Source organism: Carassius auratus, chromosome 25, assembly GCF_003368295.1.
Source record: "Carassius auratus strain Wakin chromosome 25, ASM336829v1, whole genome shotgun sequence".
Lineage (NCBI taxonomy): Eukaryota > Metazoa > Chordata > Actinopteri > Cypriniformes > Cyprinidae > Carassius > Carassius auratus.
In genome coordinates this window covers 11,773,171-11,798,730 of record NC_039267.1, presented here as the reverse complement: position 1 = coordinate 11,798,730, position 25,560 = coordinate 11,773,171, and the positions used below count along the sequence as shown (strand labels likewise).

At 37.1% G+C, this 25,560-nt stretch overlaps 2 protein-coding genes across 5 annotated transcripts in view; one reads left to right on the top strand and one right to left on the bottom strand.

Moving 5' to 3' along the window:
* The window catches only part of LOC113043329 (transcription initiation factor TFIID subunit 4-like), a 39,081-nt gene extending 21,128 nt beyond the window's left edge, over positions 1–17,953 (bottom strand). The window contains exons 1-12 of one of the 3 annotated variants that reach the window (XM_026202623.1): positions 16,652–17,953; positions 16,134–16,294; positions 15,190–15,363; positions 14,969–15,091; positions 12,762–12,851; positions 12,179–12,349; positions 11,826–11,901; positions 11,583–11,688; positions 10,680–10,849; positions 8,321–8,451; positions 6,842–6,967; positions 4,582–4,638 (exon numbers count right to left, since the gene is read on the bottom strand). In XM_026202623.1, coding sequence (XP_026058408.1) covers positions 4,582–4,638; positions 6,842–6,967; positions 8,321–8,451; positions 10,680–10,849; positions 11,583–11,688; positions 11,826–11,901; positions 12,179–12,349; positions 12,762–12,851; positions 14,969–15,091; positions 15,190–15,363; positions 16,134–16,294; positions 16,652–17,867 — 2,601 coding nt within the window. In that variant the 5' untranslated portion in view covers positions 17,868–17,953. Of the gene's footprint in view, positions 1–4,581; positions 4,639–6,841; positions 6,968–8,320; positions 8,452–10,679; positions 10,850–11,582; positions 11,689–11,825; positions 11,902–12,178; positions 12,350–12,761; positions 12,852–14,968; positions 15,092–15,189; positions 15,367–16,133; positions 16,295–16,651 lie in introns of all 3 variants that reach the window. The other 2 variants (XM_026202622.1, XM_026202624.1) reach the window with 2 other exon arrangements.
* Positions 17,954–21,872: 3,919 nt separating this feature from the next.
* dnajb9a (DnaJ heat shock protein family (Hsp40) member B9a) lies at positions 21,873–25,472 on the top strand. 2 transcript variants are annotated; one of them, XM_026202620.1, is made up of 3 exons: positions 21,873–21,996; positions 22,507–22,731; positions 23,206–25,472. In XM_026202620.1, the coding sequence occupies exons 1-3, from the start codon at positions 21,918–21,920 to the stop codon at positions 23,640–23,642; spliced, it is 741 nt and encodes a 246-aa protein (XP_026058405.1). In that variant the 5' UTR covers positions 21,873–21,917; the 3' UTR covers positions 23,643–25,472. The 2 variants fall into 2 exon arrangements, with proteins under 2 accessions (XP_026058405.1, XP_026058406.1); XM_026202621.1 differs by having other exon boundaries at positions 21,892–22,006.
* The last annotated feature ends 88 nt before the right edge of the window (positions 25,473–25,560 follow it).

Below are 25,560 nucleotides of genomic sequence, written 5' to 3'. Positions count from 1 at the left end.
ACAGTATATTTAAAATATAGCATTAGTATATAAAATATAGATAGCATTCATATATATTTTATAGTAATTTATTTTTATAAAATTGTATTATATATTAAAATATATTAGATTATGATAAAACAGACCTTTTTCACTTACAGATAGATTTATTAACTTTACTTTAATAAAAGTGATTATATATATCTAGTATACTGTGATTTAATATTAACAAATTTCTTTGTTTCGACTGATAAAGGCATATTTGAGTCTTACAGACGGATCTATGGGAGAACAACATAAAAACGATTGTAACACACTGTTTTCCTTTTGAAGGAATGACGTGAATCAGTCGCAGAGTAAAAAATTTCCATTGTGTATGTAGATTACTTTTAATTGACTGAATTTGTCACTTGTGCTGCTAGAAACAATTTGTCCAAATAATTGCGCCGCCCGCCCCTCCTTTTACAAATACAAACTAAATAACATAATGAAAAGGGGGTAATTGACAAACCGCTAATTCAAGGCAACGTTTACATGCTAATTAAGTCAGGGTTATGCTAATCGGAAGGGAAGTGGTGCACACGGCATGCACACGCATGGATGCCCCGGAGAGAGTGAGCTGACACGTAAACACGGCCAGCGCCACCGCTGCATGTCAGCGATCTGGTGCACTAAACTTTCACCTGACCCTGACAGCTATGGTGAATTGGCCCAAGGGCACATAAAAGAGACGATGGTGGGGTGTGCATGAATCTATTAGAAGTAATGCAAGGTAAGGAGGCCTTGTACGGATAAAGTACAGTGACTCGCAGTGTTTAACAGAAGGACAGGGACTGTGTGGTTGTTACGGCTGATCTTCTCTCACCGCCTGCAGCTAGAGCGCTGACTTGCGTTCATATTCGATTATTTGATGAGGAGTGAAAGGGGAACCTAGTTACGCCATCTGTAATCCAGAGCACTGTAGCTCCACATAATGACGGTTTAATGACTGACCTCAATCACAAAACCTGCTGCTCAACTTTAACACGGTTGTTCACCGCTGTGAATATCGATTGGAGAACCTCCACTTGCTTCCTTAAAATCAGAAGTGTGCAACACTACGGCTGTGTTCAGAATGAAATAGTAGCATACTACTAACTGCCCAGTACATACTGTAAACCAGCATGTGTTCAATATAGTATGCAATAACAATGATTGCTCTACATAGTCTTTTCAATTCACAGAGTCTAGTTATCACCTCTGAAATTAAAGCCAAAGTTTGTCATTTTTTAAAATGTTTTCTTAACCAGTCGTGCTAGTTTGGTGCAGGACTATTTGTTTGGATGACCAATGGTCGACAGTGTTTCAAAGTGCTGAACTATTTCAGTCATAAATTACACACTTGACCTTAAAATACAGTTCTTTGTTGTTGTTTTTTTAAATCATAACTAGTAACAATTAAAAATATAATCATAATTATAATCATGTTGAGACTGCATATAGATTCCAAAGCATCAACAAATGGCTAATAGCACCCTCCCAGCATACATCACTCTCCGTTGAAGTTGATAATCTGTATGCAGTCATTTTATTATATTAACAATGTATGTCCTGTTAACACATTTTTTGAATATATATATATATATATATATATATATATATATATATATATATATATATATATATATATATATATATATATATATATATATATAGACAGAGAGAGAGAGAGAGATTTCACAATTTAGAGTTGATGTCTATTTTAATGTTTTGAAATATAATTTATTCCTGTGATGCAAATCAGCATCATTAATCCAGTTTTCAGTGTCACATGATGCTTCAGAAATCTCTATGATTTGCCGCTAAAGAAACATTAATAAAGTTGAAAATATTACAGTATGATTCTTTTAAATGCATATTTTAAAATGCATACTTATAAAAAAAAATATTGTCTATGCACTGACCAAAACATTTGAACAAAAATGTATTTATATATATAAAATTGTTTATATATATAAAAGTAAAAATATAATTATTTTGTATATTACTATATCACTTTGAGGTGATGTTGATGTGGACTTGCGCAAACTACTAGTTTTGTCGAAATGTCTTTCTCTCAATGGCCCACCTGTCTACTTGTGAGACAGAGAGACAGGATGCGATGAAGAAAGAAATGCTTGTAGTCTATAATCATTTAAAAAGGTCAGGCGCAAGAGAGAGAGGCAGAGAGAGTGAGCCTGCCAGCGCTGCTCTCCATCTCTCTTGATCCTTATCTGCAGTCCGGCCCACCAGAATGACTCGCCTGAGAGAAACACCTTAATAACTGCACAGGTTGATGCCGAGTGTAGCGGTTCAATTAGGGTGCTGGATGAAGTCAAGGACGTGAGAAAACACGAAACACGATTCCTGATCCTAATTCTAGCATGATTCTGGGAGTCTTTGATATGCTGAATATCAGCTGCTGAGCTTCTCTGCGAGTGAGTGGCAGTTTTGAGCTCAGGGGTGTTCGGAGGATCTATCACCTTCCAGAACTCCTTATTAACAAGGTGAAGCACAAGGCGTAAACCCTTGATAATGAGCCAATGTAACAATCCAAGAACACAAGACAGAAAAGCAAGTTTCCAAAAACTCTTTTCACATCCCACTAGTATCAGAATGTGCGTACAGCACGTGCAGTTATGAAAATCTTAGGCGCTAAATGAAGATGTTGATTGGTTTGTTTTGTTAACTGAATCAACAAACAATCTGTTCGGTTAAAATACGATAAAAAAAAAACACCTCCATGGGTGTTTAAAACTTTACAATTCTAAAATACACTATAGTTAAAAGTGATTACTGAAAACGTTAATCAAAAGTTTAGCTTAATTTGTAAATACATTTTGAAAATGTTTAACAAAAAGGAAAAAAAAATAAGTCTGCCGTTAACGTGTGTGTGTGTATATATAGTGTGTGGGCTTACAGCGGTATAATGTCAAATTCAAATTAAGCAAAGCAAAAATATTTTTTATTATAAATATTTTTTGGGACACACACACAAAAACGTATATATTATAAAATTATAAATATTTACATATGATGTCCAAATATATTTACATTTTTTGCATTTGCATTAATATTTTATTTGTAGAATGTTTAATGAAAAATCTAAATACTGTCATATATATATATATATATATATAAAAGCAAAAAAAAGAAAAATATATATTAAAATTATATAACAACATTTTTGATTATATATAAAATTACACTCGCATTGCTGCCTGGGTACAAAAAAAAAAAATACTGCTAGCTTAACTGGAAAAAAATATATTTTCTGAATCCCTAAAAATCTCCTATATAAAAAAGTACATGACCCTTTTGACATGTTCCACTCCAACTTTTTGTTTCAGTAAGAGCAAGGTAAGAAATCAGAGACAGAGGTTCAGAGGCAGCTGTCTAGGCTTTAACACAGGTTTTCAACAAAGACGAGAAGCTGCCATTTTGCTTTGAGCTGAACCATGTAAATAAATACATAGAACTGTGCTGTCCAGCGTTTCTCTTTACTAGTCTAGTTAGCTGAACTGTGATCTGCAAAAAGGAGATGCAGCAAGACCAAAGAAGCTTCAAGAAGTGTTTCTCTCTTTCTCCATAACGATATGCCCCCAGGTAAGAAAAACAACAGTGCTGAAACAAACATTATATCCACAGCAACAGAGAGACAATGGGCTCTGCGGCTCTAGATTTGAATAAAACATGCTTCGAATGATCGCTGGGGTTCAGAAAAGATCCTTTTTGACGGATGAGATCTAACAGTGGTCGTGAGTACAAACAGAGACATACGGTGACATAGCGACATATGGTGTGTAAACTGCTTATTTACAGAACGGAGGGGAAATGACAACAGAGGAATGTGTGGAGGGTTTTTTTTTCTAAAAATGGGCCAATTTCTGTATCCAAAATGGTTAGTTCCTGTTTGGCATTTAATGAAAATTACAGCCTCAAAGCTGTTCACTGTGCTAATGAGGACTCTTTTTTTTGCCCAACTAATCCAAGTTGAAACAAGTCACTTCTATAAAAATTCAAATGTATATGCAAAGTCACAAAAGGATTTTTTTTTTCTAGTCACACTTGATCATGCAAAAACAACAATTGTGGACTAGAGCTTTCAGGCTTCAGAAACAAAGCTATTGTTTGACTTCTTACAACTTGAAATATAGCACATATATAAATAATTTTTGGTATCTAGTTTGAAAATTGACAGCACCAGTCCCCATCCATTCCTCCTGAATAGAAAACAGCAACTATTCTTCAAAATACCTGCCCTTTTCTTCCACGAAATGAAGTAATTTAGCCTTCATTGCCATTAAACCTGATGAAAAATCTCTAGTGCTCAGACATGTCATGCCCCCCACAAGCCAAAGATTAGCCCATATTAGACTCATGATGGCAGCAGGGCGGTGTGACATCTGAGCAAAATGATGACTTCCCCCCGCCATGCGGTAATAAACTTGTTAGGAAACGTATGAGACCATTTGTCTCAATGTCAGACTAAATGATGTCAAAGTCATAGCAATGGCGTAATCATGAAAAATGTATGTCGAGCACTTTTATTAGTACTATTAAATAGTCTTCCATAAAGCTCACCTCTTTAGCTTTCTGTTTAAGCCGAGCCTGTTCAGGATCCTCCTGCCTCGAGCGACTCTGCAAGAAAAGAGAAACATTAGAACTAATCGTCTGGTTTAAATTAGAGCCAGAATTTAGATGAACCAAATTAGAGCAGAAATATCCATTCAGAAAACAATCAAAAGGTAACAAACATAAAAAAAAAACAGTTCATCCAAAAATGTATATACTGTCATTATTTAGTAATATGCGATTCCAAATTGATTCATTTTTTTTAACTAAAAATATTCTTCAAATTTGTGTTTCACAGGAAAAATGTCAGATTACAAATATGAAACAACACAGATTACTAGAGAATAAGAACAAAAAATACCATCCCTTCACTTAAAATTTTGCTGTACATTAAGAAAATATTAAGCTCGGCAATAGTTTTACCATGATGACAAACTAATTGTAAATGGGTCAAGTCTATTCCCAAACAGTATTTCTGTGAATCCAGCAACAGAAAACATAAGAACAATTATCTTCTGGCTGACATCTCAATTAGCGGACTGCATTAATTAGGATAGGGACGGCGGTGCACTGGGAGTCACTCTGGAGCGGGACGTCGGCGGCGTCATCATCAGCTTTTGTCGTTTAAGTCAACTAATTACCTCTGCTTTCATGTTGCCATGTCCTATTCCTGTGGGGAACTGTCACACCCCCACTGTATCTTAAGGAGTGAAACTTCAAGGGAGAGCAATGCATGCTGGGAAGTTGCTACTAGCCGTTTGTTGCTGCTTTGGAATCTATATGCAGTCTCAAGTGCCACTGTCACGAATGAAATAGTTAGGAACTGAGATGGAAGTAATGTGCAATTTTGTTTCTGAACAGATTTATTTATAGAGAGATGGGATTTAATTGGTTTTGGTTCACTCAAATACAGTAAAAAAAATAAATAAAAATAATAATAATGTAAAAACCCCTTAATGTTCTGGTTTCAATGCAAGTATTGTCCCACAAAAATGTGTACATTAAGTATTGGCCAGTTTTACAGATATTATTTGTAAAAAAAAAATGTATAAATAATTTAAATTGAATGGTATCGACCAATTTTGGTTATTAATCATTTTGGATATTGTTTATTCTCAGTTCCTCCTTCATATTTGTACATTTAATCTTATACCCCCTGAAGTTAATCTAATAATTTCTAATGAACTAATATCACTGTAAAATGTAATCTTAGTGTAAATCTCGAAATTAATATACATTTTTGATACTTTACAATACAAATGTTGCAATGTCTCACCTTTAGCAAGGAAAACAATTACTTTTTATATATATATAATTTTAATATCGGACAATTATCTGTTATTTGTCAGAACATATCAAGTAAATTAACTTCCTGAACAGACTAAGAGAGATGGGATTTGTTCAGTACAAATTGTATTGGCAGTATCTGTGATATAGTTGATTACCACAGAAAATAACTTTGATTTTCCACTCAAAAATTGACTGTACATTTATTATAAGCTGATATTAAACTTTTTGTGTAATGGGTATTTAATTATTCATGCTAATTTTTTTTAAATGGTACAGAATTTTGGTATCATCCATTTATCAGTCATATAATTTGAAAATAATTACTGGCTCACCGTATCTGTATCAGCCAGAACTTTAATATCTGTGAATCTTTACATCTAAGATATGAAAATTTAGTATCAAAAAACACCTACCAATCCATCCCTGCCAATATGGCTTAAAACCCAGAACTAAACCTCATGTCTACCTACATAGCAGTTAAAAAAAAAAAGTCATGTAGTCTTGATTAATTTATAAGCAGCATTCAATTGACTGGTGCCAAAAAGGTAGTGATGCCTTAAGGTTCATCCATTACATATAACAATTTTTTTCCCCCCAACAAACTCAGTGAGTGAGATAGTGTCACTTCCTTAGAAAGAAAGCAACTTCAAGGCAAATTTAAAACATCCTCTCTCGCTCCCTAAAAGAAGACTCATTTCCTTTCCCCTGATGTACTCCAGTCCAGGCAACAGTACAATCAAATCAACTCGAGACTGGATAAATCCCTCTGGCTTTGCCATTACTGCAATTTGCTACAGTATGAAGCAGACCAAGTGCAATCTTGTGTCTTAATAACACTGCCTTTTCTCTTCAAGGCTTAAAAGCACAACCGGTTTCTTTTAAACAGTGGCCAACACGTGCGGGAAAAGCCAGCGTTCACTGGCAAGGCTCTGATGGGCAGACTGGCGCCGACGGCCACTCCCGCATCACTCAAACCTACTTTCGCGGCTTTCATTAGCAGCTCCCGTTCTTCGTCATCTTTCCTCTGCTTCTCAATCTTCTCCAGCTGCTCAAAGAACTTCAGCTGGGTCCGCACATCCGACGTCTGCTCGTACAGATCCTCATCCTGGTGAAAGTTAAAACAAAACGCCTCATCAACGTGTTCATCACCTTTATGTTGTTATAAGAGTGAACAAACTTTTTTTTCAGTTCGCCTAAAGTTTAACTCTTTTCCCTTTCGTGTGTAAATGAAAGTGAAGTTAGTAGGTCACCCAGAGTTAATGTAATAACTGTGTTTCGCAGTGTTACTGGGAGGCAACCCCTGACTTTTTTTCCTGCGATGGTTTCTCTAGCGTTGCAGGTAAAAGAGCAGCGTGAGGCGCAGCGGAGCCAAGCGATGCACACACACACACACACACACACACTCACACATAGAAACCCACATATTTTCATGCACTTCTGAGGCTATAGCCTATTAGCAGCAGGAACGGCACTGCTCTTCTCATCTCTTCCTGCATGCTTTCTTTTGCGCTGAGGCTGCGCCTCACTCACAGGGCCTACTTTTCCCGTCTCCAATCAAGTTGGGCTTGTTTTTCGCTGATGTCAACAGGCTGACTACATAAAGCCGTGCCAGTTACTCATTTTGAACAGTTTATTGCAAAATCAGAATGGAACAAATAGCAACATGACACCATGCGTCCTCTTTGCGTAATTTTTTTTTTCTTCTAAGTACAAAATGAAAGTCTAGATTTCCACAGTTTTTTTCCTCAAGCTCCATTAATTTCAGTCTATGATTAACAAAAGTTGAACAAAACCAGGATCATTTAAGATACGATAATTAAATAACGAATAAAATCTGTCTTTTTCACATTAACAATTACAACCGATTACGATCAATACCAATTTGGTTTCTGAATTATTTTAGGATTGACGCATCTCTTAAGGTTTCCACAAAAACGTCAAGCAACACAACGGTTTTGTTTGTTTCTTGACAGCCAAATCAGAATATCAGAAAGATTTTTGAAGGATCATATGAGACTGAAGTCTGGAATAATGGCTGCTGAAAATTTTGCTTTGTCATTACAGAAATAAATCACATTTTGGAATATATTCCATTATTTCTAAATTATTCATATTTCACAGTTATTATATTTATAATATTTCAGTTCATAATTCCAAGTTATGTCATCAACACCAAAGCACATCTTTAATCATGTTAGAATAAGTAATCAGTTAAAAAAAAAACTAATTATGATTGATTTTTGCTTTGGTGTTAAAATAGGAATTATAAGTAGTTAGTAGGATGCTGTACAACAAAAGTCTTACCCTTTCAAGTCTTACTAGTGTGGTCTACTCTTATTAGTGCATCTTCCATGATCAAGACTCAGGTTAGGGTTAACATTAACAGTTGTATTTTCAGGATAAATGATGTATAATGAGAAAAGTCAGTTTGTGGTTCGGCTCAAGTATTGGTTCTTACTTTGCAGGAGTCAACGCGGTGTTGTGCAACAGCCGAGACTTTCTCCAGGACAGAGCGCAGCCTGGACTGAGTGGCGTGAGAAATGAGAGTGACTGTCTCCATTGACATCTCCGTCACGCCGAACTTCTTGGCTGAAACAACACAAAGTTTGGTGTTAAAGTCGCTCAGGAAGGTAGAGGAAAAGTGAAGAAAAGTGATTCTCTGAGCCTGGAGCACCAAACCAATTAAGAGACAAGAATTATTGTTTTGCTTCTCAAACCTACCTCATGATATGACCTCATTTAACTAGTAAACACTTCACTGCCACACTTTGCATCTGTCACACCCACACACTCACTTCCCATCACTCTCTCCACATCATATCCAGCAGGTGGCGCAACACACCTCCTCCCCGCTCCCTCCTCCAGCCATCAAGCTGAAATCATCTCACACACACACACACACACAGAACTCCCCCGGAGGAAGATTTACATTTTTAACACACTCCACCCCCCTGGCGACAGCATAACAACCACAGCCGGGCTCCATGTAATAGCACATATCCGCAGGCACTCATTGGTATGCACTGTGTGCTAAATCAAGCACACAGGGGGAGAAAGAGTTTGCTTAAATACAATAATGGAAGGCGCTTTTTTGGATGAGAGGGATCCAAAGACCTGCTTCACATCTATGACAGTCTCCTGTTTCTTCATGCTCTTTAAGACATCTTTAAAGTGATTTATGCAAAGGTTAACTAATCATTATTAATGAGATGCAGTCTGCAAACATACCGCACCAGCATGTATAGAATTTAGGAGTCTGGTCTTGATTCCGGACCCTTTTTTGTGTTGGTATACACCTTTTCCTATTTAGTAATGGAGAAAAGACAGCAGACTTCCACTAATCTTTATTTCCAAGGAATTATGAGTAATATTTAGCTTGCATACTAAGTACACATCAGTAATACTGTGCAATATGAGCATCAAATAATTATATTAAAATGACAGCTTAGCCATCAGAAAAATAAATGACATTTCACAATATTAAGTTTTTTGTTTTACCAGCATTGTACAGATCACACTCAAAACATAACATTCATGCTTGAGTTGTTAGTGTTGGTCACAAAGCAAGTGAGTGTTCCGGAATACCCAAAGAACCACACAGCAACGATCTAGAAGACTTCAGCATCACCTTCAGCACCACTAGCATGACTGTGACTTATGAGGGCAAGCGTGCTCACATTTACTCTGAAATGCAGAAAATCCTATTTGTTTACATGTGGCATCTATACATATGAAGATTCGACGGCACCCAGTCCTTGAAATGTGCATTGTTTGTTTAGGCAGGGACATTCAGAGTGTATGCAAGTGACCTTGTCAGGGAAGAGGCCCGAGGCAAGCGCACATTTCAGCACACAGCAAACTAACAGAGAGCCATCAGAAGACGGCCTATAAAGTATTCATATGCAGCCTGAGGAGGCCTCAAACTCGGACACAGAACATTCATTAGCCTGACTTTGCAAGGGAGTGACCAGTGGAAGTGCACTAGGAAGTGCCCTAGTCTTAGGCGGAGATCAAGGAGAGAAGACTGGAACATCATCAATCTCTGAATCTCTACTTTTTAAGTTAAGGGTGAGTCACTCTAAATATTAAAATAGAAAAAAATACTATAATAATAAAAAAAAAAAAAAAAAAAAAAAAGTTAATTAGTCATCAAAAAAAAAGAAAATAATAATTGTAAATGCCCAGAATGCTTTGCCTACTTTGTCATTTTGTACATGTATAAATAGATAGGAATTAACAGCAATAGTAAAAATACTAATTGTAAAATTGCATATTGCATAAATATATATAATTTGGCCAAAAATGCAGTTAACATTAAAAAATATTAATCTAGCCTAATTATACAGTGCTTCTTTATGACTGAAAACAGGTTTTAGGCCACTGATTGGCTCATTGACTTTAAAATCATGCAGTACAAAGTATTAGTGTTCAAAATTGTATACTTTTTTTCATGTGCCTGACTGTAAATCTGCCCAAAAATATCTATCATCTTTACAGCTTTCTCTCTGTGTGGCATTTAAAACAAGCAGCCGAATCATAAAGCTTAGAAAGAGTGACACATCTTTCCTGTCTCATCGGGCCAGCTTTCATCAGCTTTTTGTTTAAATCCATTCATAATCCCACACCCATTTAAAGATCCGCCCTCAAACAACGTCAGTCAACACTGATACAGTAATTAGACAGAATATTAACTGCCCACACAGTGGCGGTACAGCCTAAACCTCTTTATGAGTGTAAACCTGCCAGGAGAAACTGATCCTGACAAGCACACTGCCAGACTGCCGATGAGAGTATTGCAGCGACGGGTTATTGCGTACCAGTCTCCAGGAGACGTTTGTGGAGCAGGCTGGCAGGGAGGAAGGCCTCGTCCTTACAGGAACGGATCTGAGTGCCCACCAGCTCCGAACCCGTAGCCAAGATACGGGCGTTCTCCTCATTTAGGTTCACACCAGCCATGGACGCCACGTCATTGATGTCGTCATCATCTCTGCAGGAGGAGATACAAGAAGAACTTCACCATGCATGAAACAGGTATATTATGATGGATGGATGGATATATATATATATATATATATATATATATATATATATATATATATATATATATATATATATATATATATATATATATATGTGTGTGTGTGTGTGTGTGTGTGTGTGTGTGTGTAAGCATAAAAAAGAAAACAATCAGCACCCCCCAACTCAAAGGTTTACTTAGATTTTCAGTTGTAATATTCTTAATATATATTATGTAATATACTTCGATAATATTAGCATATAAAATAATAAATTATTATATTACAACAATACTGGATTAAGTCATTTACACAGGACTATAATAACTGAGATTACTGTAATTACTGTAAAAAATAAATGCATATAAAATAGGCAGTACAATTATAGTAGCAGTACTATTAATTGCTGTATTTTTTTATGATTATTTTATTTTTAAAACCAAATATTGTCTTTTATGCTTATAAGTGAGAAGCTGCCAGTGTTTATTTATTAAAGAAATGCTTACTGGAGAGTGGGTTTGATAAAAAAAACATTTTATATCTTTTAAAAGTGATACGTTTTTCTTCGCCATATTAATAAATAGTCATGAACATGACTTCATTCCATCACACCCATTCTCAAATTCTGTCATGCCCCTATTGCCATTAAAACAACTAACAATTCTAGAGAAACGCTGCCTCCTACTGGACTCTTAGAACACCAACCTGAAAGTCCCACCCCCAGGGTCATTCAGCTTCTGTTTCTGATTGGCTGCCGCTTGAACAGCCACACCCATGGGGCTCCTCAGTTGCAAGGGTGTCCCAACAGGACCTGCAATAAAACTTGTAATTATACTGGGGAAGGGCCATTGGACTCTTGCATGAGAAAAGGAACACTTAAGCCTCAATAACTTTCCTTTAGTGGGTTTAAAATGGACTCTAAGCTCATTAAGTCTCTCAAAAGCTTACCTTGAGCACGAACTGTCTGTGTAATCACCACCGGCATCCGTGTCGGAGTAACCTGAACCCCAGGCCTCTTAACAGCCCGAGGAGAACAAAACCACAGAGGATATGAAAATTCAAACTTATTTTTTAATGCTGAAGTTTGAATTAGTGACACTAATGTGTCTAATTGAGCCTTAGATCATAAAATGTATCTAATAACATGAGCGGAGTAAACTTAATGGCCAAATAAACAGATGCATTCAAATGATTCCAATTTTCAGAATCATTTCAGTGGCAGAAGACTGTACAGATGTTATGAATATTTAAACATAATGTATTGACCAAGATTACAATAGACCAGAGGAAAGCAGGAGTACCATGGTGGCAGCAGCCGGGCGGATGGTAGACACGGAGGTGGGCAGTGTGCTCGGTGCTGGAGCTTTAATGGCGTTCACCGTCACTGGGGTGGATGTAGTAGAGGTCTGAGACAGCTGAGTTAAAGACTGCTGGGAGTTCAGAAGAGTCAGACGCAGAGCAGGCAGGCTTTTCTGTACAAAGAGAAGGGGAGACAGATTTCAGGTTTAAAAATCACAGAAGAAAAATTGTGCCTTGAAAGGATAGCCCACCCAAAAATCAGTTGGTCACACTCATGTTGTCCAAATCTGTATTATTTCATGTCTTCTGATGAACACAAAAGTAGATATTTTGAAGAATGTTGATAACCCAACAGTTTCGGTATCCATTGTCTTTCATTGCATTTTTTGTCCATACAGTAGAAAGTCAATGAGAATTTAAACTATTAACTAACATTTCTTTTTAAATATCTTCTTTTGTTTTCCACAAAATAATTCAGTTTTGGAAGGACATGAGTGTGAATAATAGAATTTTCATTTTTTGAAACTTTCTCTTCAAGCTTCTGTAATCAAGAACAATAAGCACAACTGCTTTTTTGAGTCCTACCTTCAAAAAAGGGATCAGGTACGGTTGAGGAGATGATTTCAGCTCCGTCTGCAGGCGATTTGTAAACTCCTCAGGCTCGATTTTTGCATCCTTGCAGATTTTAGAAGGACAAATACGCATCAGTTATCTCAAATAAAATTACACATGCTTTATGAAAACAATGTTTTTTTTAATTGTATAATTTTTTTTTAAATGCCTTTTTTTAGACATTCTATTGATTTACTGCTTGTTTTCTTTAAAAATAAAAAAATAACAATATCTTTTCTATTCTTTTTATATTCTGTTTTCTTTTTATTATAGAATTAACAAAAAGCAAAAAAAGGCCTCTAATGCTAGCTTACTCTATTCTATCGGTTTTCTTTTATTTATTATATAATAAAAATGATTATATAATAGGCTGAGACTTGTCATAGCACTTGCATATCATTGATCTTTTGTTGATTTTTATTGCTTCCATTGTCCTCATTTGTAAGTCGCTTAGGATAAAACCGTCTGCTTAATGACTAAATGTAAATGTAATTTAAGTACTACAATTTTCAATAACCAGCTCAAGTTTACAGAAAACAATTGAGGGCGGCTCTGAAATAAAAGTTAAATATTCATGATTGTTTGATTTACTAAACATTGTTGAGAATATGGCAGATGTAAAATCAACAAAGCTACAGAGCTAGAGGTTTTTCAAGAATTTATACTTTTTCCTCCAAATAATTTGCTACAAAGCCATGAAGTCACACTTAACACACTGGAAATTAAGTGTGAATTCATATCTTTCTAGCAAATTCCATCTATCCATCCATCATCTTCCGCTTATCCGGGCCGGGTTGCGGGGGCAACAGTCTAAGCAGAGACGCCCAGACTTCCCTCTCCCTAGCCACTTCTTCCAGTTCTTCCAGGGGGACCCCGAGGCGTTCCCAGGCCAGCCGGGAGACATAGTCCCTCCAGCGTGTCCTAGGTCTTCCCCGGGGCCTCCTCCCGGTGAGACGTGCCTGGAACACCTCCCTGGGAAGGCGTCCAGGAGGCATCCGAAACAGATGCCCGAGCCACCTCAGCTGGCTCCTCTCGGTGTGGAGGAGCAACGGCTCTACTCTTGAGCTCCTCCCGAGTGACCGAGCTTCTCACCCTATCTCTAAGGGAGCGCCCAGCCACCCGACGGAGACAGCTCATTTCGGCCGGCTGTATCCGGGATCTTGTCCTTTCGGTCATGACCCACAGCTCATGACCATAGGTGAGAGTAGGAACGTAGATTGACCGGTAAATCGAGAGCTTTGCCTTACAGCTCAGCTCCTTCTTCACCACGACAGACCGGTACAGCGACCGCATTACTGCAGAAGATGCGTCTGTCAATCTCACGTTCCATCCTTCCCTCACTCGTGAACAAGACCCCAAGATACCTGAACTCCTCCACTTGAGGCAGGAACTCTCCACCAACCTGAAGTGGGCAATCCACCCTTTTCCAATCTTCTAGCAAATTATTTGAAGAAAAAATAAATAAATATATAATAATAATAATATCTAAAAAGCAAGTATTATGCCAAATTTGCACAGTAAAGGTGGCAAAGAAGCGCTTTTGCAGTGGCATATAATGTTGCTCAGAGGTGGCATAAATGTATGTACACACCAATTATAACTTTATACTTAGGTAATTTACATTTACATTACATTTATCCATTTAGCAGACGCTTTTATCCAAAGCGACTTACAGGTGAGGACAGTGGAAGCAATCAAAAACAACAAAAAGAGCAATGATATATAAGTGCTATAACAAGTATCAGTCAGGATAACGCAGTACACGTAGCATGGGATTTTAAATAATATAATATAAAGAAAACAGATAGAATAAAAAAGAATAGAGCAAGCTAGTGTTTGAGGTCTTTACACATACACACACACATATACAATTGCATAATTATTGAAAAGAAAATAGAATAGAAAAAGAATAGAAATGTAGTTCGATTTTTTTAAGAATACAATTAGAATAGTGAGAGTTAAAGTTAGAGGGTCAAATAAAGATGGAAGAGAAGGGTTTACACTGGATTTTTTTTTTTTTTTTTTAAGTCCTGCAGTTGCTGACATCTACAGTTTAGCAGGAGAATATCACTAGAGGAAATACTATCATTTTAACTGTCACTACTATATCAAACCTTTTATTGACAATCAAGCAATACTGAAGTGTCTCAATCATAACATACTAAACAGCTCAAACTTACCAGCAGATCCTGCACAAGCGCCTTCACATTCCGAGATGTTTCCGGCGAGGGGGAATTATGGGATGCCAGTTTGATGAGTGTTGCTAGGAAGTTCTTGCACTTCTTTACATTCTCTTGCATTTCCTAAATGAGGAATGCCAGTATTTGACAACAGATAATGAATTAGAATCCATATCCACTCATAGCCATTTCCATTATGAATGAACACAGTGTAGCACTACCTGAGAGAGGACAGGGCCTCTGTTAGCTGGGGCAGCAGCAGCGGTGCTGATGGGACTCTGAGGGGTCACAGAGGGCTTGAGAACTGTCTGTGGCGCAGGCTGCACACGGGCCCCTGCTGTAATGACTGTGGTGGTGGGCTTCTGAGCCGAGGTAATCGTTACCACTGCTGTCTTCTGCTACAAAAAAAAAAAAAAAAGCCAAGTGTTTTGTGCACCACGACAAAAATACATATTTTCCCCAAGCTTTCAGCTTGAAATAATACAATAAACACCACATTTAAGAAACAGTTCACCCAAAAATTAATTTTACATTATTCCAAACCCACATGGTGTAATATTTTTAAAGCAGAACAGACAAAACAGTAATTTTTCAAGAGTCTTCAAATAGACGAATAATCTTTTTATTCAATGGAAGTTCTTCTAATCTTTAAAAAGGACAAAAAAAAGCATTTTAAAAAGCAGAAAATACTTGATTTAAGTGCTAGTTACCAAATCTGAAGCTTTGAAGATTTGATCTGAAGCAAATCAAATAAGATATTTGGTTACAAGCCACTGGAGAAATCATGATGTTTGTTGTTACGGTCATGCAACCTGCACCACATTTGATTTGACAGTAAAATCAGGATGAGACTGTCTGCAGATAAATCACTTACATTTCACCTTTTTCACGGCACAAAGCTTTCATACGGTTTTAAGAACAAATGTCATATGAACTACATTAAAGTTGATTTAGAATACAAGAGAACCACTTCCTTTCATTTGTGGAATACAAAAGTAGCAGATATGCAGAGAGAGACCATCTCAATCACCATTCAATTTCACTGCATGGGAAAAAAAGATGCACTGAAAGTGTCAACAGAGATGGCCTTCCTTTATATAATTATTATTTACTGCTAAAACAGAGTGTTATCATGCAGCAAGAGTTTTAAATGTGTTGCTCATACCTGGGCAACAGGTGTGGTGACTCTGAAAGTGGTTCCAGCAGTGGGTGTAGCAGGTCTTGGTGACAGGGTGCCTTTATTTTGGTTCTGAGCTTTGGCCTGGGCCAGGACCTGCTGAGGAACCAATGCCAGCTGACCGGCCTCCGTGCGTACCAGCACCATACCTCAAGAACACAGGAAACAATTCATAAACAAATCATTTTGGAGTAATTAAAATAGCTGGGAAAAGTAGTAACATTACTACACTCATGTTGTTACAAACCTGAATGGCTTACTTTTATTTATCCACACAATGAAAGTCAATGGGGTCCAATGTTATTTTGTTTTGGACCCTATTTACTTTCATTACATGGACAAAAAGATTCCTCAAAAATGTCGTCTTTATGTTCGGAAGAAGAAATAAAGTCATTCGGGTTCAGAACAACATTAAGGTTTGTAAATAAAAACAAAATTTAAATTTTTTGGTGAACTGTCATCCTCTTTTTGGCATCTGGTCCCCTTATCGCTTCCTAAGCTTTTACCTGGAGGTATGGTGAATCCCGGCGGTAACTGAATGGTAGTCTGTTGCTGCGGTCTGACGATCAGCTGGGTCGTAGGAGCCCCTGGACGCTGCAGGGGTGTCGCAGTCGCAGTCACCGTCCCCTGGATGGGCGCACCGGGTCTCAACAGGGTCGTAGGCTGTCCTACGAGAGCAGTCGCTGCTGATTTTGCAAGGGCAGAGGGCGTGCTTGCCACAGGAAGTGAGGTCACCACCGGGCTGGACGACACTATAATCTGAGCGGACGTGCTGGGGTGCAACCCTACGGGGGTTCCGGGGAGCTGGTTCGGGACGATGGCTTTAATCTGGTTTTGAGGATCAGATTTGGGCTCTGTGTTTGTGAACGACACAAGCCCGGTGGCCTGCACGGGCAATCCTGAGACTTTGGGGTCGCCTCCGTTGTGTACGACACTTGTGATGGTGTTAGGAGGCCTGTGCAGTGCAATGGTGGGGTTTGCTTGACTATCTAGTGACACATTCGCATGTGGCAGTGTGCTGTTGGGCTGAGCAGGCACAAAAGCAGTATTTGTACTAGTAGGAGCAGACATGTTGCTTTTAACATTACCTACACCTGAAGCAATGTCAATACCGTTTACAGAAGCAGGAGCAGAAGCGATAACAGAAGAGTTTAACATGCCACTGCTTCCGTTCACAGTCTGTATTCTGGCGGGAACCGACTGGACAGCAGACGCGATGTGGTTTGTTTTGGGGTGAGAGTCTGTTGGTGCTGCGTCACTTGAACAAGTTGATGGGATTGATGAATGATATTGCAACCGGTTCGCGGCTGTAACCGGATTCGCGGAGGTGCTGGCCAGGTTCGCGGTGGACGGGACAGCCCCAGACGCCGGTATTCTGTCCGGACCGTTCTCTTGAGAGTTTCCCTCCTGGTTTCGCTCTGGCTGTCGCTGTTGCTCCAGTGTTGTTCCTACTTGGGCGGGCAGCAATTTCCCCAAGTGTGGATTAAGCGCGTTTGAGGGTCTCCTAGTGTCGCCTTGAGGACCGACCGCCTTGTTTTGTCCACCCAACTGCGATTCCAACGAGCCTACGAGGTCACTGACGGCTTTTTCGTCCACTTCGGAGTAGAGCATATCTTCCAGTGGATCAGGGACGCCCGCCATCTTTGAGAGACGCTTGAGAAACGCGCACCGCGCGTGCGTTGTTTTCCTGCTGAGGCATTGTGGGAAACGTAATGACATCATGGGCAAGATTTGCAGCTGTTGTTATCATAGGCCTGTCATATCTGGAATCAAATTTGGAAACTGACATATAAAAAAGGCAATTTTTTTTATATTTAAAGTATAATTTAATAAGTAAATATAAATAATTAAATATCTAATTTATTGGAATGAAAAATAAAATATATTTAAAAGTTACAATTTGGGAATAATATTAGTAATATTTAAATAATACAAATGAAATACATATTCATTCAACTCATTTATAAATATTTTCAATTGTTATATTGATAGATGCAGAAATATTGTTTATAGTTTTATACCTTTATGGAGTTGTCCGCATTCAGCTTGTTTTTGGTCAGATCTCTGTTGTGTTTTATTAATGATCACATCATGCTCATCTTTTAAAATGTTATTGTCAAGTTTTCAATTATGGCATGTCTTATCATCAGGAATATTATTTAAATGATGTGCTATTTCTAATAGATAATAGGAAATAAGCTTGTTTTTAAAGGCAGAAGTCCAACAATATCTAAAAAAAGTAAGAAAAATAACAAAAGCTGTATATGTGTGTGTTTTTCTTTTTTAACATTTACGTTTTTACATTTACATTTTAACAATATTAAGAAGAATAAGAGAGCTATGTATGTGTTTTCCCTCTTTTTATCATTGACATTTACATTTTTTTTAACATTGTTTATCCTAATCCTAATCTTGGCTGTATTTATAAATCTTTAAACAACAAACAAACAAAACATCAGCCTCATTCTTGGACTTCCCGAATTTTTTATTTATTTATTTATTTTATAGCGGAAATAGACTCACTAGTGGTTACAGTAAATGTTTTTTATTTTACAAAACTAAGAAAATATATTTTTACTTCCTCTATTTCTTTACTTTATTTCTTTAACATACTGTAAATACAGTTTTTTTTTTTTTTACAGGTAAAACAGTTTCTGCTAAACGTCTGTCATGGACATTTGTTGATTTGTGGAACAAGCCTTGGATAATTTGTGGCAAATATTGACAATATAAAAATGGAATATAGTTATCAAGTTAAAAGTAGATATTGAATATTCATGTGTTTATTATTAAAATACAATATTGCCTCTATTTTTACCATTGTGTATCATTTTGGAGGTCGATATAAGTAAGTTTATGGCTTTTAATATCTTAAAATTACGAGTCTTTAAACTGTTTATGGTGGCCATGACGAAAAGTGACAGATCTGCCTTGACACTGTGTAAATAATATCAAAAATTAGAGTTTAGTTTGGAAAGCTTTGATTTGCTATCAGTAATATAAACAGATTAGACTCTGCGTAAATACAACGGAACAGTGAGTTTTCTGGTGTCTGGTTCGTGTGCAGATCACGTGGTAAAGAGCTGGACCAATAGAATTGCGAGTCGTGTTGTACGGCCCAACCAGAGCCATATAGAGTGAGAGTTGCGACAACTCCATTGACTCCAATGGAACGCTTTTTTTACAGCAATGGCGGCTCGTGGAGCCTCTAAATAGTTCCCGGAAGTAGCAGCAAACCGATGCCGCGCCGTAGAGATGCAGCAGAACAAACCGTTCGCGACGCACTTTTAACAGGTAAGACGTTTAAAAAATAAGATTGAATATTATCAGTACACCTTAGTAACAATAAATTGCAAATTAAAACCTTCTAGTAGATTATCACTCATTAAATGAGTAGATTTAAGGTTTGTTATCAGATAACTAACAGATTAGGCTAGGATTGGAGCTGAATGAAGTTAGTAACGAACACCCTAATAATTGTAAAATCTGTTCTCATAATTCAGTTTCATCCATCGTGTTTGCAATTAGAAAAAAAGGAGTATAAACATATTTTTTTTGCAGGGTGGGGAAAGTTACTTAACGTTACATAGCCTATTACGTTAGTTCAATATAACGTGTGACAGCGGTGAGTGGAAGTGGTAAAAATGAGGTTATAAAGTTTGTTCCTTATTACACGTATTAAATTACTTAATAATAAAATGCACCCTATTGATATACATTTAGAGTGAATTGAGTTTGCAAAAACATGGGTGGAGTGTTTTTAGTCATTGTGATTCATTTACTATTACCTGTCTATATTATATAATAATACTGTATTATATACTTAAACTTGTTAGTGTATAAAAGTAACATACTGTAACATTCTGTGGGTTCTGGTGGGTGGAGGATTAGTGGTGCCACTGAACTGTTCTGTGATGGAGCATCAGTGAGGATGCAGGTCAGGAGAGCTGAGGGGACCTTTTTTTTGATAGCTGAATTTTCATTATTTTTCTTAGTGCTGCCTTTGCATTGTTTGATTTTTTTTTTTTTTTTTCTGGTCTCTTACATTTTTTTTAATAGACCCAGGTAACTGGCTGATGGTTCAATGGAATGCTGGCTGACTTGCTGCTGGTTGACTGGGCAGTGTCACCTGTCCCTGTCTCTCCTCTCTAGCCATGTCCTTTTTCTTCACTCTCACTTTCCCTTCTCTGAGTGTCCTTGTTCTTTTTTCCTCAACCTTTGAAACTGATAGAGGTAGAATACATGGTTTTGCTAATTTTAAATATTGAATATATGACATCACTTTACTAGTACGAGTTTGTACTTATTATATATGAATCACCTGAAATAACAGCTGTAATCAGTAGCCCTTTCTTGTATGTTCACAGGTCTAGGGGTGCATCGTGGAGCAGGGCCCTCCTCTTTTTGACCACAGGACAATGTACAAAGATTGTGGGAATAGCATCTGGTCTCAGCCTACTCTTGAATTTTTTGGTCATGACAAATTGCTTTGCCGCAATTTGTCTGCATACTGACTTCAGTTTAGTTTCCACACACACCTTTTTTTTTGCCTACCCACATACAGTACATATCACATGGTGGTTAAATGCACAGTTATAGGTAACACTGATGACTCCCTGCAATGTCTCACCATGAGTCTCAGCTCCCTGGGTTTTGCAAGGCTTTGCTTGTTCCTTATTTCTAGTAAAACATTGTCAATGTAAAAAAGTGCAAATAAATGTAAGTATAATTACCTAACAATTTTTTGTTGTTGTAATTTTTATTTGTATTTAGATTGCTCCTGCTGACTTGAGCCAACCATTATTTTCTCCTCTCTATGTCAGCGGGGAAGCCATACATTCGCACACCTTTCTCTGACTGAGTGGAGCATCCCCATGCAGCACAGTAAACCACGGTGGAGACTATGCAAGGACAACATGAAAGAAAGGACACATACAAAATGCTTGTCATGCTATTACATTTAATGTATTAATGAATTGCTGTAAATAGTTAATTGTATAATTACAATTTAAAATAACTGTTTTCTATTTTAAAATGGAATATACTCCTGTGATGCCAACCTGAATTTTCAGCATCATTACTTTTGAATGGCAGTGTACATGTTTATATACGAGTATGCTTAAGTTGTTTTAAACCTGAATATATTGTGTACATGAATAAGTATTGTAAGAATTATACTAGATATAATAGGTATATTATTTATAATACATAATTATATTACTATATGTAATTGTAAGAATTATAAACAGTAAGCTTCATTTTACATTTATTTAACATGCTAATTACTGCTGGTAACTGTTAATTGACCCATAGTGCGGAGCGAGCTGAAAATCACCTGTCACCAGCCTGTCCCTGTACTACCTGAAAGTCATCAATATGACATGAGTTAACATGAGATCAGTGGAAAAAAAGGACAATATGTAACGTAAAAAGGCAACAGGAACCCGTGTTTATAAAACTTAAGGTTAGCCTGAAATACGTTTTTAAAATATCGGTAATTGAACACTAATCCTCAAATATTACCCGATTTGATATTTTAAAAACAACATCGCTGTAACTACATACTCATGCTACGTACATATGTCAGTGTGTTGTATAAACATATAAAATAAATGCATTTATTGACTCCTTATTACCAGAAATCGCAGTTCTGTCCCTCTACTCTATCAGTTTGAATGGCCGCCAAAGCACTTCCTGGAACTATTTGAAGTCTACACGAATCACGTGACAACCAAACATTTCGAACTTCCGTTGTCGCAACTCTCTCTCTATATGGCTCTGGGCCCAACTATTAAAAACATCAGTGTCGGTCGGCCAGGTTTGGACATTTTGAACGGTGCTGTCAACTGGAGTGAGTACAGGTGCTAAAATATGGTCTTTTATTATTGGTTTAAATAATGTGGCGTCTTTTAATAATGTGAATATGTGTAAGGATCTGTTGTTGGTAATGCGACATCATGTTAGCAAACGGGCTAACGTTAATCGAGTTCATCAGTCTTATTAAAGTTGGTTTCGAAAGGCGTATTGCTAGGGTTTTATAATGTCACAAACAATATAAAGAAAATACATTAACGTTATAATGTCAAAGAAACTGCAAACATGTACAGAATATTGTATATACACTGGCATATATATAATTTGTAATATATTCTAAATATTTTATTATAATGTTTAAAACCGCAAAGGGGGCGTGGTGCATCATCTTTATTTTTTCTGAAATGTATAGAGATTCATTCTGTTATATTACAATAATACAATAATTGTTATTAAGAGGTGTGGAACTTCTCGATGAATTACTTTGGTTTTTAGACAAGCTGAACTCACAAAATCCTGCTCTCTCTTCCACCCTGTTATCAAACAGGCAGAAGTATGGCCACGGCACAGTCAACACTGATGTTCGCCGTCTGCATTTTGATGATAACAGAACTCATACTGGCAAGAAAGGACTACTACGACGTCCTCGGGGTGCCAAAAGATGCTTCCGAACGTCAGATCAAAAAAGCTTTTCACAAGCTTGCCATGAAATATCACCCCGACAAGAACAAGAGCCCCGATGCGGAAACCAAATTTCGAGAGATTGCAGAAGGTGGGTTATATACAGCACCTGTCATAAGTTTTTAGTACTTAAAAACAGTTCATATTTTGGTAATTAGTCACTAATGCTCACCATGAATGCATTTATTTGATATATTTTAATATTTATAAACATTTTATATTTTGTGCAGTAAGTACAGAATGTACAGTGTCTAAGTTACAAATGTACAATCAATATACAGAGAATTCAGTAAGGTGACAGCTGTAGGGAAAAAGCTATTCATGAGTCTGCTCAGGAACAGCACTTAGATAGAAATGCATGATAAAAGTCTTTGCCACGACTGGAATACATTTAATTTTAAAATATATTAAAATAGAGAATAATTATTAACAATGATAATATGGAAGTAACCTTTATTTTTGTTCTATTAAATGCAGCCTAAAAATAAATCAATTTTGTTGTTTAAATCAAAAATTCTTCAAATTGTTCACTCTGTTATGCATACATTTTTAACTTGTTCTGCAGCATATGAAACGCTGTCCGATGAGAAAAGAAGGCGGGAGTATGACCAATCAGGATACAATACATTCAGCAATGAAGACTTGAACAGAGGGGGAGAGCAGCGTTCTCCTCATTCCTTTGATTTTAACTTCGACGACATGTTCAGAAACTTTGACATCTATAGCCAAAACAGGCAAGCTCGTTCAAAAAGGCACTTTGAAGAGCACTTCAGGGCACACCAGCAAGCGCACAACCGCCATAAGAGACACTCCCAGGGTACTTTCGGTAGCGGAGTCTTTGAGGACATGTTTGAAGACATGGAGAAGATGTTTACATTTGACCGACACATAAAAAGGACCGAGAGCAGGTTTCAGGGCACAGCCAAACAGCACTGCAGAACGGTGACCCAGCGAAGGGGAAACATGGTCACCACGTACACTGATTGCACCTCATCCTCCTGAACCTCAGAGTGGGCCATAGACCGGACCATCGCACTTTTATTTTATGTCTGATTTAGATGGAGTTATTTATTTGCTGCTGTGATAAGTGGGGTTTGATTTTACATGCGACTGATCTGTTATTTATTAAGATAATGGGTGCATTTGGAGTTTTTATCGGTTTGACTGAGATTTATAATTGACACTGTTGGATAGTGGCCTCTTAAAGGAATAGTACACCCCAAAATGAAAATTTGTTGAAAATGTATTCACCCCCAGTACATCGAAGATGTAGATGGGTTTGTTTCTTCATTAGAATGGATTTAGAGAAGTTTAGCATTAGCTCACTGGCTCACTAATGGATCCTCTGCAGTGTATGGGTGCCGTCAGAATGAGAGTCCAAACATCTGATAAAAATATAATAATGATAAAAAAAAATAATAACACTTGATCCAGTTATAAAGCCCATGCCCTGTTGACCACTCACATAATTTTTGTTTAGAACGTTATTGAACTGTTTTCTTTAGTAAACCGTACTTGATCTGTGCATATTTCTCTCCTGATTCAGACAAGATGACTTTTTCACTCGATAAAGCAGTGTTATAAACGAAGAACTGGTTTAAAAACGTCTTCTTAATGGATTTGTTTCTCAAATATGCTGCATTTTACTTCACAAGACATTAATTGTTGGACTGCAGTTGTGCTTTTTAACTTTCATTCTGACGGCACCCATTCACTTCAGAAATATGTATTTTTAGCACATTTTAATTTTTGTGTGGACCGTTCCTTTAATAGCCCGAGAGTCTAGTTTTAGGTGTTTTATGAGTTTCCTTTCATCCCTGCAGCACTAAACTTAAGATTAAAATAAATGGTCATTAATTTGTTAATAACAAAAAACATTTGAAGACACTCTAATATTAGTGTGCATTTATGTTTAAGTTGCACTTTCTTGATCATATGAAACAAGTTGTTATACAAACAAAAAATAAATTCATGCCTAGTTAGCAACTGAAATCCTGAATCATAATTTGGTGAAAGTATCATACAGATCATATAGCTCTTCCATTATCTTCTCTTCTTATCCAAAATTGTATAATTTGTGTTGGTGTTAAATGCTCATGGTTGAATCATCTTCATGAAATGGTCTCTTATTTTTGTGTGAAGCTAAACAAACGTTTGCTGCATTGCTGTGAATATTATAGTTCATTATATTGAAGTAGTTTCTTGCAAACTCGGACATGTTTGTTAGAGAGGTGCCTTTCCCACTCATTGTGGTAGACTGAGTTTAATGTAATCAGATTGGAGCACTTTTATGACCTTGTGTGTATTATTGTTTGCATGGCTGAGAGAAAGTAGGTCTTAGTTTTTGTCATGGACATCGGTCACGCAGTTGGGTTTGTAAACCGCTTTTGTTTTAGGAAGGTACAAGTGTGACATTGTTCTCTGAATCAAGGTGTATTTTGGCTGAACATAGTGTATGTTTGTAACAAAACACATGAGATTGTTTTTATATGGCAGTGTTACCCCTGAAATAAAAAAGCCAAGGGGAATGTACCAACTTAGCATTTGCCTGACAATGTTTCTTTCTTTTTGTAAATACAATGTATAACAGCTGTGTTCCTGTATGACTTCACCTGTGACCTGTTTTGTTGAATAATCCTGTGTGCAATATTTAAAGGCAGCTCTCATGTTGTTTTTACTGTTACCCGCTGACATAGTTGTTATTAAATGAGTCTCGGTAGGCTCATCTGGCACTTTCTTCATTGTAATCCTATGGATGAAAATAAATCTGAAATGGACAATTTGAGCCCAGATGTATGTATACTTGGGTTAACAATAAATAGTGTTGAAAACTATGTGATGGACTTTTTCCTCAGGATTTTCATATAACGCAAATATTTATTCATATGGGAGCATTTTTAGTACCCTCAGTAAACTTGAA

Coding starts and splice junctions, on each gene's coding strand:
- dnajb9a (XM_026202620.1), top strand. CDS start 21,918: ATGGCTCTGGGCCCAACTATTAAAAACATCAGTGTCGGTCGGCCAGGT. Junction 21,997..22,506: donor GAACGGTGCTGTCAACTGGA/GTGAGTACAGGT, acceptor GTTATCAAACAG/GCAGAAGTATGGCCACGGCA. Junction 22,732..23,205: donor ATTTCGAGAGATTGCAGAAG/GTGGGTTATATA, acceptor CTTGTTCTGCAG/CATATGAAACGCTGTCCGAT.